Below are 13,443 nucleotides of genomic sequence, written 5' to 3' on the forward strand. Positions count from 1 at the left end.
TATAGATGCAGTTGTGTAGTGTTATCTGTATACATATAGCTATACCATAGAGGTTAAAATGACATGTATATATCTTATTATTAAACCTAGAAAATATGAGTTGTGTAATGGTGAACACTCTTTGACTGTAATGTTGTACTCCTGTATATGATACTCTATGATGTTTGCACATATTAAGAGAATGGTTTTAATTTTGGTGGCTATTTCTAATTTTGTCTCTCATGTCCTTTTTGTTTCTCACCCTAGGAATCTTCATACTCATTTGCACTGAAATGCCTTATCAGCCTTTCCACTGTTATATTGCTTGGTCTTATAATAATGTACCATGCCCGGGAAATCCAGGTGAGTGCACTGCAGAAAAAGTAACCTTTGTTTATTCATTTACCTTTTGAGATCAGTGTGGCAGAAGTTAAATATTATAAAACCTGATTTTAAAAAGTCCGTTGGGAATTCAATTTCTACTGGCAAAACTACGCTAAATACAAATCACTTAGTCTTTTTTTCTCTTTAACTGAAATTGAAGCAGACAGCTCAGTGTAACCTTAAAGCACCCACCCAAAGATAAACTTTTGAAGCTTAAAAAAATGTTGAACTGTAAAAAGTGCTTGATTGTAACCACTTTACCCCCCCAACCCGTGTAATTTTGCTTCTAAGGAGCTGGACTTTCTTGTAATTTTTTGTCTTTGTAGCTGACCTGAAGTTTTTTTTAATTTCTTTTGTAAGCCTGCCCCAAAGATACAGTTTGACAGTGTATTTTGGCACCAACTAAGTGATTCCCAGTGAGATGTTAACTTTCAACATGTTGTGCATACATTAAAAGTACCTGAAAACTATGACCTTAAGAAAAAAGAAAAAGCCAAATCTGAACTGGTTAAATTTCCATCATTATGTATGTGGGAAATCAGGAGAGAGGTATAATGTGAGTGTCTACAGCTAACTGTAAAACAAGGTGGAGGCTCTGTCATGGTTTGTACAATGTACAGTCAGACTTTGAGTCACCAGTCCATCTGGAAGCATTTGATTGACAACAGCTAATTTTTCAGCATGACAGTGACCTCAAACACTGCCAGTGCTGTAAAAAATAAACCTGAATAGAAAAGCACACAGTTTAACACTATCAGTCATGGATTGGCCTCCCCTGAGCCCGGGCCTTAACATTATTGAAGCAGTGTGGGATCATTTTCACAGGGAATGGAACAAAAGGCAGAAACCTCCAAAGATGGGCTTTGAATGTCTTTCAAGAAGCCTAGAGAACTATTCCTGGAGACTACTTCAAGAAATTAAAAGAAAGCTGCCTGAGAGAGTTTAGGCTGTGATGAAGAATAAAGGTGTTGATACCAAATATTGACTTTAAAGCTTGTTGGAAGTGTACAAACTGTGTGCTGTATTTCCATGTACATTTGCACACATTTTAATAAATCGCTGCACCTATGTTTGTAGCAAAATGTAAAGTAATGAGTACTGTACATGTGGTGTATAACTGATAAGAGACAATACTTATTTCATACTGTTTATGAAATATCTTATATTAGTTAGTGACTGCAAAGAGTCATTGTGATTTTGTGATAAAGTTTTTCATTTAATTTTTATTATTACCTTTCACTGAGCCTCAGTCTCAGGGTGTGAAATATTGCTGTTGTCAGAGCCTCTGATGGCTCAGATTCATACAGGATGTCACGTAGTGTTGGTCCTGTGATACGCATGTAGAAATCGTGAGAGGTCTCACTCCAAAATCATTCACAGAAAATGTAGACAAGTGGAAACAAAACTAAACAGGAGAGAAACAGGACCACAGCAATCTCCAATTTAAGCTTTAAACTACAGCCAGTTAAGTAAGTATTGTAAACATTTGATAAAATGACATTTTTATAGATGTTTATAGGTGGAATAGTCAGTATTAAGTGTTTGCAATTGTCTGTTTTGATTCAAATCAATAAAATTCCATAAATAAAATGATTAGTTTTTGCTCTATTAATGATTGTGATTATAAATTGTTACTAAATAGTTTACACAAACAAAACTGACATCACTAAATATTGACATTTCCTACAAACCCCGCTGTCTGTACAAAGGCAGTGTAGGAAAACTATGTCACTGTAAACTCTGATGCATCGTTAATGCTATCCTGAGTGCGACAATTAGTATTTTATATTGCTAAGAGGATGGTGGAGAAAAAAGGGCAACAGGTAACAATGGGAGATGGACTACTTTGTCTTTCTAAAGAAAGAAAATGACCCAAAACAGTAAGGACCTGGCCAGAAGCAAAGAAGAGTAACCTACATGTGCAGCATATTCACAGGAACCTCTGCAGCAGTATTAGGCTGCATGTTTTGTTGCCACTGTAGAGAAAAACCTATCTTAAATTAAAGCCGTTAACCCTTTAAACCTCAAACCACAAAACAATTGACCGATTTCAATTGTTTTTTTTTCTTGAAAATGTTGTGTTTATTAAACTTTCTCACAACTTTTGTAAAAATTATGCTTAAAGGTTTATTGCACAATTTAGGTTTTCCAGTGGGGTGGAAAAAAATCACTCTTAAATGACTCTTAAGTTGTTGTCCAGAAACACTGTATTATTTATTTGCAAACAGTAGTCTTGATGAATCTATACAGTTGTTTTCTGTTTTATTGTATTTGAGTTTCTGTAAAGTTTTCCTGGGATAACTAGAACTACTGCCATACATCTCATGCTCCGTATATTTATTATGTATTTGCCCTTAGCTTATTTGAGTCTTAGAGGTGTGTTGTTTATAAATCAAAACATAAGACACCTATGCTACTCTTGTCTGCTAGCTTGATTTACAAAGATCAGCCAAATAAAAAAAAAGAAGAAAGAAAGAAGAATAACAATGATGATCTTCTGCTTGAGAAATGTTGGATTTCTCATAGACAAGCCCAGAGGAACTCACCATCACCATCTCCCACCATCCCAGTATACTGACATTTTTGATCTACACAAGTTTTGGCAGGTGTTTTTAATGCTATGGCTGATATTTGTAGATCAAGTATTGGCCATCATGAGCAGCATCCATGTCTTATGGATCATCTACAAACACACCAATACTATGAGGCCTCATTCAAAGGTCCATGTGGTTGAAAATGTATTAAAGATGTGTAGAAGGAAAAGAAGTTGAGTGTGGAAGGAAATTCTAACTTTATCCAAACTGACCTCAGTCTGTCTTTTCCTTCAGCTGTTTATGGTCGACAATGGTGCGGATGATTGGAGGATAGCCATGACGTATGAGCGAATCTTCTTCATCGTGCTGGAACTACTGGTGTGTGCCATTCACCCCATCCCGGGCCAGTATGTCTTCACATGGACAGCGCGGCTGGCTTTTACCTACACGCCGTCGGTGGCCGACGCGGATGTGGACATCATCCTCTCCATCCCCATGTTCCTGAGACTCTACCTGATTGGCAGAGTCATGTTACTCCACAGCAAGCTGTTCACGGACGCTTCGTCCCGCAGCATTGGCGCCCTCAACAAGATTAACTTCAACACACGCTTTGTCATGAAGACCCTCATGACCATCTGTCCAGGAACTGTTCTGCTGGTGTTCAGTATATCCTCCTGGATCATTGCTGCATGGACTGTGCGTGTCTGTGAGAGGTAAATACAGGGCTGTGAATAATGGATGTTGTTGCTGGGCACAAACCAAAATGGCTGATGCACAATTGCACTTTGTGGATTATTAGACGTCTTCTCTTCCTTCACTTATCGCTTTTGTTCCCACGCGTTTCCGTGCTCTCTGTCCTTTCCCTGAAATATGTGGAATCATCAGAATAGGTTACATATCGATGTCGTACACGTGTGCAGGAAGGCATACGCTAATACGTCCACATACTACACCACTGCCCGGCCGTTTAAAAACACCCTTGCACACGTTTCATTAGCTCAGCACTTGCTCCACGACTTCCCACTCCTTGTTTTTATTGCTATTTTAGATGGCTTGTCCATAATTCATGAGTGTTTAATTGTTTGTTTGCTGAATGGTTTGTTTTGATAATGCAGAGCAGCCCCCAGGATCCCCTAACCCGTTTTTCTCACCAAAACTGCGCAACGGGCTTCGTCTCAAGGGGGCACCAATGATTCTCGCTGAAAATGAAAGAGGCAGGGAGAAATGAGAGGCTCTCTTTTTCTTTCTCGTTTGTGCATTTGCATAGGGAAATGAGACATTAATGCCAGCTTTGATGTTTTTAAATTCATTTTTGCATAGATGGTGTGGAAGGGGGACTCGAGTTGCATGGCTGGAGAGTGGGAAAATCTATAGCAGCAGTTCTTGTCAAACCCAATATTTTAGTCTACACGTGCTACACCACAAAAGCTAAACATCCCGTCAGAGGAAGGTCTTTCTTTTATTGCTGCAGCTCATCTTGCCTGCTTTTATTAAGTACCTCCCCTCCCCCTCCCGTACCCCTGCCCCCTAACTACCCACATGTTAACCTGTCACTAACCACCCCCCTTTACACGCCCTTACCTTGGGATCTTCATGGCTGGTGGATTTAAAACTCAAAAACTTTCACACCAGCTCCTCTGGAGCACAGAGGGAGGCCAGTGAGGTGTCACAGGCATGAGATAACCTCAACCCAATGATAAATAGACTGGTTCCTACATAGCGCTTTTCTACTCTACCTGAGCACTGAAAGCGCTTCATGCATTGGTTGAAAAAACACAACATTAAATTTGCACATGATGACGTCTCCATAAAGTTAAGTTGCACAAAGTCTCTCTATTATAATTGGCTATATGTCACATTTTTGCCATCATTCAGTCTTTAGCACCTCATAAAAGGAAGGAGTCATTTCATTCAAGTCAAATGCTAGTAGAGGAAAAAAAACAAACTACATGGGTTTAGTTTGGATTTCTGAACTTAAATGAATAAGGAGCTGAGAGGCACAGAATCTCTAGAGTGTGGTTTGGTTTAAAAATGCACAAACACATGAGCAGGGCATGCTATTAATCATTTAGCCTCAGAATAATGTGTCCAGATGGGTAGATTTGTGTCTGTATGTCTACGTCTGTTACTATGGATGGGTGCACTTTAGCATGCACATGAAGGTTGTGTGTGTGTGTGTGTGTGTGTGTGCGTGTGCATGCGTGTGCGTGTGTTTGTATAATGTTTTGTTGTACTTTCTATTTCCCCACTATGCTGCTCCATAGGGATACCATGTGAGTCCTCGTTCTCTAGCCGTGGAAAACCCAACTTATCATTTTTTTCATCGAGCTGGCGCCACTGCTGCCCTGAGTGGGGTTGGAGGGTGGTGGGGAGCGGGGTGGTGGTAGCGGGGAGAAGGGGCAGCTCCTCTGAAACAAAATTGACCGATGATCCTTTCCAAACCCAGTAGGTCAAACGGAGAATTAGGAAGGGCCCTCTAGTTGGCATGAAAGTGGCACAATTCCTTTTAGTGGCTGTAGGAGGACAGCAGAGACCTACAGTGTGAGCAGCACTTTGAAGCAAGCGTCTCTTTGCTAACTGTTGTGCATTAGGCCGGTAGGAGCTGGAGGAGGAAGTTTGTATAAAAATGGAGCAACTCCTTCAAGTCACCTTCACCAGTCTGCCAGAGGGCAATTTGTCTTATCTCATTTTTTCTCTCTCTCTCTCCTTATGCAATTGTTATAGATCCATACTGCAAAAAGATGTCTTTTTAGCAGCAACTCCAAAGATTTTCGAAGACCAAAGGCCTTTCTGTTCTTTGTGTTCACACATTACCATCTCATTATGTGTCTCCCCTCACAAAACTAATTGAACAGTGTTATAGTTTTCCACAGACTTTTGTTGCTTCTACCCAAAAGATTGTTCTGCAGAGATGAAGACGCTTTGTCCTCTGTTATCAAAATAAGGCCCGAGTGTGCAAGAAGAGAACGAATGTCAAGTCATTTCGTGTATTTAGCTGAGGGCACTTTTGTCTGGGCTGCGTGTTACTTTTAGCACAGCAAGATTCTGAGTGAGAGATACGTGAGTGGCATAACGCAGTTAGAGGGTAAATGAGAGCATTGCTTTCCATTGCTACATGTGTTAACGGAGACATCTTTTAAAAACAAGAGTTTGGTTTCTGCGGCGTCTCTAGTTTTTGTTTGCCCACGTGAGCCGAATGTCATTCCCCTTCCTCCTTTCTTTTAGTAAACATTGAAACAGCATGCGAGTTTTCATGTTTACTTATCAATCCCATCATTTCAAGTGAAACCAAAGTTGAAAAAAAGAAGAGGCGCTTGTTTCCCAAAGTGCTGTATGTGACTTGTATCTGTTAAATGCGCCGTAACACTGTCACATTGACCACGCTGCGAAGTAAATCAAAGGGCAGTACGGTGTGAGATTGGACGAACACGGAGTCTACCTGGAAAATGCCTAGATGGGGGGAATGAAAGACACAACCAGAGGGACTGAGAGAGGGTGGAGATGGGAGAAATGCTAATGTTACAGTAGATGGATTTAACACTGGCCCCCTTTCCCATCTTTCTTGTTACAGCCCATCCTCAGAGCTAACCTACCTCAACTAAGCTCCTTAACTAAGCTCTTTTGGCTTCTCCCTCACTACCAAAGACACCTCCCTCCCTCTCTCTCTTACTGCTGACTGATCCTTTGCAGATCTCCAACTGTACCCATCTAACGTGGCATGCTTTGCAGTTTCTCCTCATCTCTCCCCACTACTGATTCCTTGTCCCTTTGCCTTTCCTTATCCATAACAAGCAGGCCTAATCCAGCCCGAACTCAGTTACACACTTGCATGCATGCCTTGCCTGTCTCCCTGGTTTCTCACTCCTTTTTCTCTTTAGCTGTTATCTAATTCTCTTCCACTCCTGTTCTAACTTTGTTATCTGAAACAAAACGCTCTATTTCGGGGCAATGCGAGGCTGCTATTTCTCACCTCGCATACTCCATTCAGGGCCTGTAGGCTACGTAAAAGGCAAGAAAGTTTAGCTGACTTTCCCTTACAGCACAGCACCAGATTATCAGGCTCAAGATACAAACAGCGCCAGCCAAGACAGGTTGTCCGAATGTTTAACTGGAGAAATACATACCAGAGCAACTTGAACTTTCTCACACCAACCACATGTTTACATGAAATATTCAAGCAGGCTTTGTAACTTTACAGTTTCCAGGCTGTGAGCTCAACCAAACTTATACAAAACCGAAATGTTGCCGTTCCTTTGAGTTTCTTACAGTAGGTTTACATTTATAGTCTGATGCTGCAATGTGGGCAATGTAAGGGAGCCTCTTTGATTCGACGTGGCATGTACTACTATATTCACCAGGGACAGTTAGATTCTTCATTGTTTCACTTGATGTGACAGCGTGCTCGCTCTGCAGGCCTAGTATTGATTGTAGCCTATCAGCGCATGTAAGCCCACAAGGTAAATTTGCATAATATGTGATAAGCACTGGGACAGGTAAAAGACTGACATGCAGTAACATAAAATTAAGTTAGTTCTCTGTTTTTCATCAGTTACTGTCTCTCTCTGCAGTCTTGATGCGATCATATGCATTCAGAAATGGTTTTCCGAAAGACAAAGCAGCGGTGGATTTGCTTCTACCAGTTTACACATGGAGTTGTTATCCTGTCTAGGAGATCCTCCTGCTTGTTTCAGTCTACTCTTAGAAAGGGAAAAGTCTGATTTGGGGGAACGTCAGCTCCACTGACTCCTCCTATTAATGCCTCACTGGAAGAACAGACTCACTGCTGAGGCTTCTGCTCTGTGGTTCTCACGTGTGGTAAAACAAGTAGTTTAATAAGCAAAACTGAAAGGTTTCTTTACAGCTGCAAAAAAAGGGACAAAAATAAAATAATGACCTGATGATTAGGATTTGAAAACTTGAAAACTTCACAATCATTTGGTAGGTCTGTTTTTTTGTGTGCACCTAAAAGAGTTAAAAGTGTAATGTTAAAGACAGTCTCTGTGTTGTGTGCAGAAGTAAACCACACATTGTGGAAGGCTGAGTGTACTGAGAAGATTTGAAACATGAAAGAAAATGTTTAGATGTACTGAGTTGGCAGTGGAGGTGGAGTGGTAGTGTTTCGGTGTTTCTGCGTGTCCCATGATGGTTTAATACCCAGAGTGTGCATCAGAGGATGAATGAGTTACTTCTTGGAAAAAAAATTTAACATTTACATGGAAATAGAGCTGGGCGATAGAACGATAACGATATGTATCGCGATATAACTTTTACTCGATAGAGAAATTAAGCTATCGCGATAGACCTCGCCGCTCTTGTCCTCTTAAAAAAAAAAAAAAAAAAAAAAAAAAGGTCAGCCAATCCAAACTAAGTAGCGCAGAGCCGAACCAATCACAGCCGCAGCGTCACATCGCGTGACTTGTTACGTACAGCACAAGTGCCAAGCCGCACGTGTGTTTGTTTGGGAAGCAGCCAGCTGGTAATGGAGGAAATGAGTGTGCCGACTAGAAAAATCAACCGAGCGTGACCAAAGAGAAAACAGATGATGGTTCCAACGCCGGAGAGATTGTCGAACGGAAGAGCCATAGAAGTTCCGTAGTTTGAAGGTATTTCGGCTATTTCAAGTCTGACAAAAAACAGAGTAGCGTGCACTGTAAATTGTGCCGAAAGCAAGTCTGGAAATACAATAAACTGGTGCATGCGTCACACTGTGCGCCACGTTATTGTTTCGGTGAAATGAATTTCTACAAGACTGTTACTGTTAATTCTACTCTCTGCAGTGTTTAAATGCTTACATATACACACAGTTACTGTCCCTCCACACATACGACTCGGTTCTGCTTCTATGCCCCAGCTTTGTTTACTTTTTCCCACCGAGGCTTCTAGACTTCTGATTGGCCAACATTTCTGCACGGTTAGGAATCTAGCGCCACCTGCTGCTTTGGCATGTTCATAGCAGCGTTTTCCTTCATTTCTGCCTTTATGTGTGGACGGGATTATTTTTTAAAACGAAAACGGAAAATCTCAGTTTTCAAAAATACCCGTGTACGTGTGGACGTAGCCTCAGTCTCTGACTGGAAGCGCTAATTCGTCATTCGGCTTTTGTCAGACTAAAGTAACTGTTAAAACTGTTTGAAAAGCTCAGCTATACAACAAGGAGAGATTGAGAATTTCCTTTTAGTTCTCAGTTTATTTGATATTGACAAAAGTTAGTCAGTTTTGTCTGTTCTTCTGTAAAACAAACTAAGATTTATTTTTAGAATTAATATTTTGTTTCTAAGTGGAATTGACAATTTAGTAGTCTGTTTTGTTTGTTCTATTTTGAAACTTAAACGCTTTAGCGGCTGCCTTTTGTGTAGTTTGCAATATTTGCCTTTATTTATCTGAAAAAGTCTCATGTTCCTTAAGTACATCTACCCTGTTGGACTTATTATGGGGAATAAATATTTAAATAAAAACAAGCTGCTGATTATTTCACATTTTACTTGTGAGCAACGGCACATTTAAATCTTACAAATATAGTTATTTGGCTTATATCGTGATAGATATCGTTATCGCCTGAAATGAAAAAAAACATATCGTGATATGAAAAAATCTCATATCGCCCAGCTCTACCCTCCACACATACGACTCTGTTCTGCTTCTATGCCGCAGCTTTGTCTACTTTTTCCCACCGAGGCTTCTAGACTTCTGATTGGCCAACATTTCTGCACGGTTAGGAATCTAGCGCCACCTGCTGCTTTGGCATGTTCATAGCAGCGTTTTCCTTCATTTCTGCCTTTATGTGTGGACGGGATTATTTTTTAAAACGAAAACGGAAAATCTCCGTTTTCAAAAATACCCGTGTACGTGTGGACGTAGCCTCAGTCTCTGACTGGAAGCGCTAATTCGTCATTCGGCTTTTGTCAGACTAAAGTAACTGTTAAAACTGTTTGAAAAGCTAAGCTATACAACAAGGAGAGATTGAGAATTTCCTTTTAGTTCTCAGTTTATTTGATATTGACAAAAGTTAGTCAGTTTTGTCTGTTCTTCTGTAAAACAAACTAAGATTTATTTTTAGAATTAATATTTTGTTTCTAAGTGGAATTGACAATTTAGTAGTCTGTTCCGTTTGTTCTATTTTGAAACTTAAACGCTTTAGCGGCTGCCTTTTGTGTAGTTTGCAATATTTGCCTTTATCTATCTGAAAAAGTCTCATGTTCCTTAAGTACATCTACCCTGTTGGACTTATTATGGGGAATAAATATTTAAATAAAAACAAGCTGCTGATTATTTCACATTTTACTTGTGAGCAACGGCACATTTAAATCTTACAAATATAGTTATTTGGCTTATATCGTGATAGATATCGTTATCGCCTGAAATGAAAAAAAACATATCGTGATATGAAAAAATCTCATATCGCCCAGCTCTACCCTCCACACATACGACTCTGTTCTGCTTCTATGCCGCAGCTTTGTCTACTTTTTCCCACCGAGGCTTCTAGACTTCTGATTGGCCAACATTTCTGCACGGTTAGGAATCTAGCGCCACCTGCTGCTTTGGCATGTTCATAGCAGCGTTTTCCTTCATTTCTGCCTTTATGTGTGGACGGGATTATTTTTTAAAACGAAAACGGAAAATCTCCGTTTTCAAAAATACCCGTGTACGTGTGGACGTAGCCTCAGTCTCTGACTGGAAGCGCTAATTCGTCATTCGGCTTTTGTCAGACTAAAGTAACTGTTAAAACTGTTTGAAAAGCTAAGCTATACAACAAGGAGAGATTGAGAATTTCCTTTTAGTTCTCAGTTTATTTGATATTGACAAAAGTTAGTCAGTTTTGTCTGTTCTTCTGTAAAACAAACTAAGATTTATTTTTAGAATTAATATTTTGTTTCTAAGTGGAATTGACAATTTAGTAGTCTGTTCCGTTTGTTCTATTTTGAAACTTAAACGCTTTAGCGGCTGCCTTTTGTGTAGTTTGCAATATTTGCCTTTATCTATCTGAAAAAGTCTCATGTTCCTTAAGTACATCTACCCTGTTGAACTTATTATGGGAAATAAATATTTAAATAAAAACAAGCTGCTGATTATTTCACATTTTACTTGTGAGCAACGGCACATTTAAATCTTACAAATATAGTTATTTGGCTTATATCGTGATAGATATCGTTATCGCCTGAAATGAAAAAAACATATCGTGATATGAAAAAATCTCATATCGCCCAGCTCTACATGGAAACTGTTTTGAAGTGCTTCTTAGCTTGAGCAAAACAACTATTGTTGGAGTTGAGAATGTAAAGTGTGTTACTGGGCTTGGAAGCTTACTGAGGAGCTTTTCTAGAGGTGTCTCTATCCTAATTCAGTGAAACATCTGTGATGGATTACTGTCAATCTGATAACCTTTGATGTAAGCACACACTCCAGCTCTGAAACATTAAGATTAAGGGTGTCACGAATGGAGTTTCTTGTCTGTAGATTAGGGAGGACAGTCCCAGCATAGCACAGAGAGACCTGACTTCATGAAAGGAAAGACTGACTGTAGTTCTCAGGTTAATTACGAAAGTTTGCAAGGGCGCACACACAACACTGTAAAGGGCTTAGGCCAGCTGACATTATTTACTTCATTATTCATAATTGAGTGACTTGCAGAAAATCTCTGCAGTTACAGCATACTGTTTGAAAGTTTTCTCACTGACCCTGTAAAAATAAATTTAAAAATGCAGATGTGCTAACACACTCTGAGCATTTCTGGAAGCAGAGGCCCAGAGAAAGCCTCGTTGAGGGGGGGATAAAACCTTGAGTCAGCAAATCCAAAGAGCTTTCAGTTAAAAATAAAACATTTTAGTTGGTTGACAGTAGTGCAGTAGATTTAGGTTAATTCTTCTTTAAAGTGTGTGCATTTTTGCACTGGCACTTTAAAATTCATTTTCTTCCCTGCAATATATATATAGAGGAAATCTAACAGGTACTTAATTTAAAGCTAATATCCAGTTTCTGCAACATGGCGAACCTCCATGTGGTTTATATTTCGTGCTAATTGACCGAAGCACAATTACATCAGATCTTGTGAGACCGCCACTCCTCTGTGTTTGATTTCCTGATGACAGGTCACTGTGACATTGAGCCCCTTGACTGCTCAAGTGTGTTTAAGAATTCATTTGACAGAGTTGGATTTGGGCACAAAGCCAAGAGGTGAAGATTGCTGCAGATTCGTCTGCATAATTTCATTTCATGTTTGAATTGCATGACATATACTTTCATATAAAAGCTTTCTTCATTGTACACATTACACAGAAAGCAGTTAGAGAACTTGGAAATCTATTTTGTTCCTAAGCTGTTTAAACATGGATATTATAAAATACATGTACACAGCCACCCCAGTGTAAGAGGTGATATGCATGAAGGAGCCCTACAAGGGTACAACACTGTTGCCGTCCAGGTAATCACCTGCCTCTCCACAACATGGAAGCTCCTCTCAGATACTGCAGCAGGCAAAATGTATAGTCAATACATGAGCACACTTCATAGTAGCTTTGGAAATAACACCAATGGGTCAAAGCATCACCAGGACTCCAAGACCAGGCAGAGCAACCTGAGAACCACCTGGATGCCCCACATATGGACACAGATTCCAAGCACACCAGATGTCTCTGTTCAGAAGAGTGCCGACCTAGTAACAGCTAAGATACTGCATAGGACCCTCAAACTCCCAGACCTGAGGACCCAAGCTTGAGGACCGCAAACATCACCCACCAGGTGGTGAGAGGGAGATGTATATAATGTGTGTATATGACCACAGGCCATAAAAACAAGAAAACACAAATAAAGATTTAGAAACTTTCAAAAAATTGTTTCACATTGAAAAATATTATTATTCATTAGGCAAATAACAAACTTTAATGAATTAATATTTCTATAAATTTGAGCTGTTACACTGAAATTCTTTAAGAAGGAATTAATCAAATCAAATAAAAATTTCTGTTCAGGAATCCAAGTAGATCACTGTAATTTGGCATCTTAACAACTATTTTTTTTTTTTTATTTTTTTAACCAGTACATTTGAAAATCTAGGTTAACAACAATAACACCAACATTAAAATATTTCAGTTAAAGAGCTTGTGCATACTGGTGGATTAACCATTACTGAAACATAAAAACAATTTTGGTAATTACCAATACAGTTAATTTAGGGCATAAACTTTACAGTGGGTTGAGTCTAAACTGCATAATAATAAAACCTTCAGAATTTTTAAGTTTTACATATTTTTAACTAAAACGTGTTCCATGTTCATCACATTAGATTGATAGCATGCTAACATTTGTTAATTAACCATAATTAATTCTTTCACACATTTAATCCATAACTAAATTTTACCTAATCGTGCCATTAGAGAAAACTGAAAATCTGGTCTTGTAAAGTTTCAAAAATCACAAATCAATCTCACGTTGGTGCCACAGGAAGAATCTGGGATTTTAAAAACTCTGTACTGTATTGCTTTGAACTGTGAAAACTCGCACCATATTTAAAGTGGACTTATTATTCCGATATTATCATACCCAACTCCAT

At 39.3% G+C, this 13,443-nt stretch overlaps 1 protein-coding gene across 1 annotated transcript in view; it reads left to right on the forward strand.

Annotated features, from left to right (window-relative positions):
- Positions 1 to 13,443, forward strand: part of kcnn1a (potassium intermediate/small conductance calcium-activated channel, subfamily N, member 1a) — a 67,860-nt gene that overhangs the window by 38,290 nt on the left and 16,127 nt on the right. Inside the window, exons 3-4 of the mRNA XM_085389332.1 lie at positions 247 to 342; positions 3,192 to 3,610. Of these exons, the coding sequence (XP_085245458.1) occupies positions 247 to 342; positions 3,192 to 3,610 (515 nt within the window). The remainder of the gene's footprint in view (positions 1 to 246; positions 343 to 3,191; positions 3,611 to 13,443) is intronic.

This window comes from Rhamphochromis longiceps, linkage group LG18 (genome assembly GCF_057381845.1).
Source record: "Rhamphochromis longiceps isolate RC_006_pf linkage group LG18, R_longiceps_female_GT1.1, whole genome shotgun sequence".
Classification (NCBI taxonomy): Eukaryota; Metazoa; Chordata; class Actinopteri; order Cichliformes; family Cichlidae; genus Rhamphochromis; species Rhamphochromis longiceps.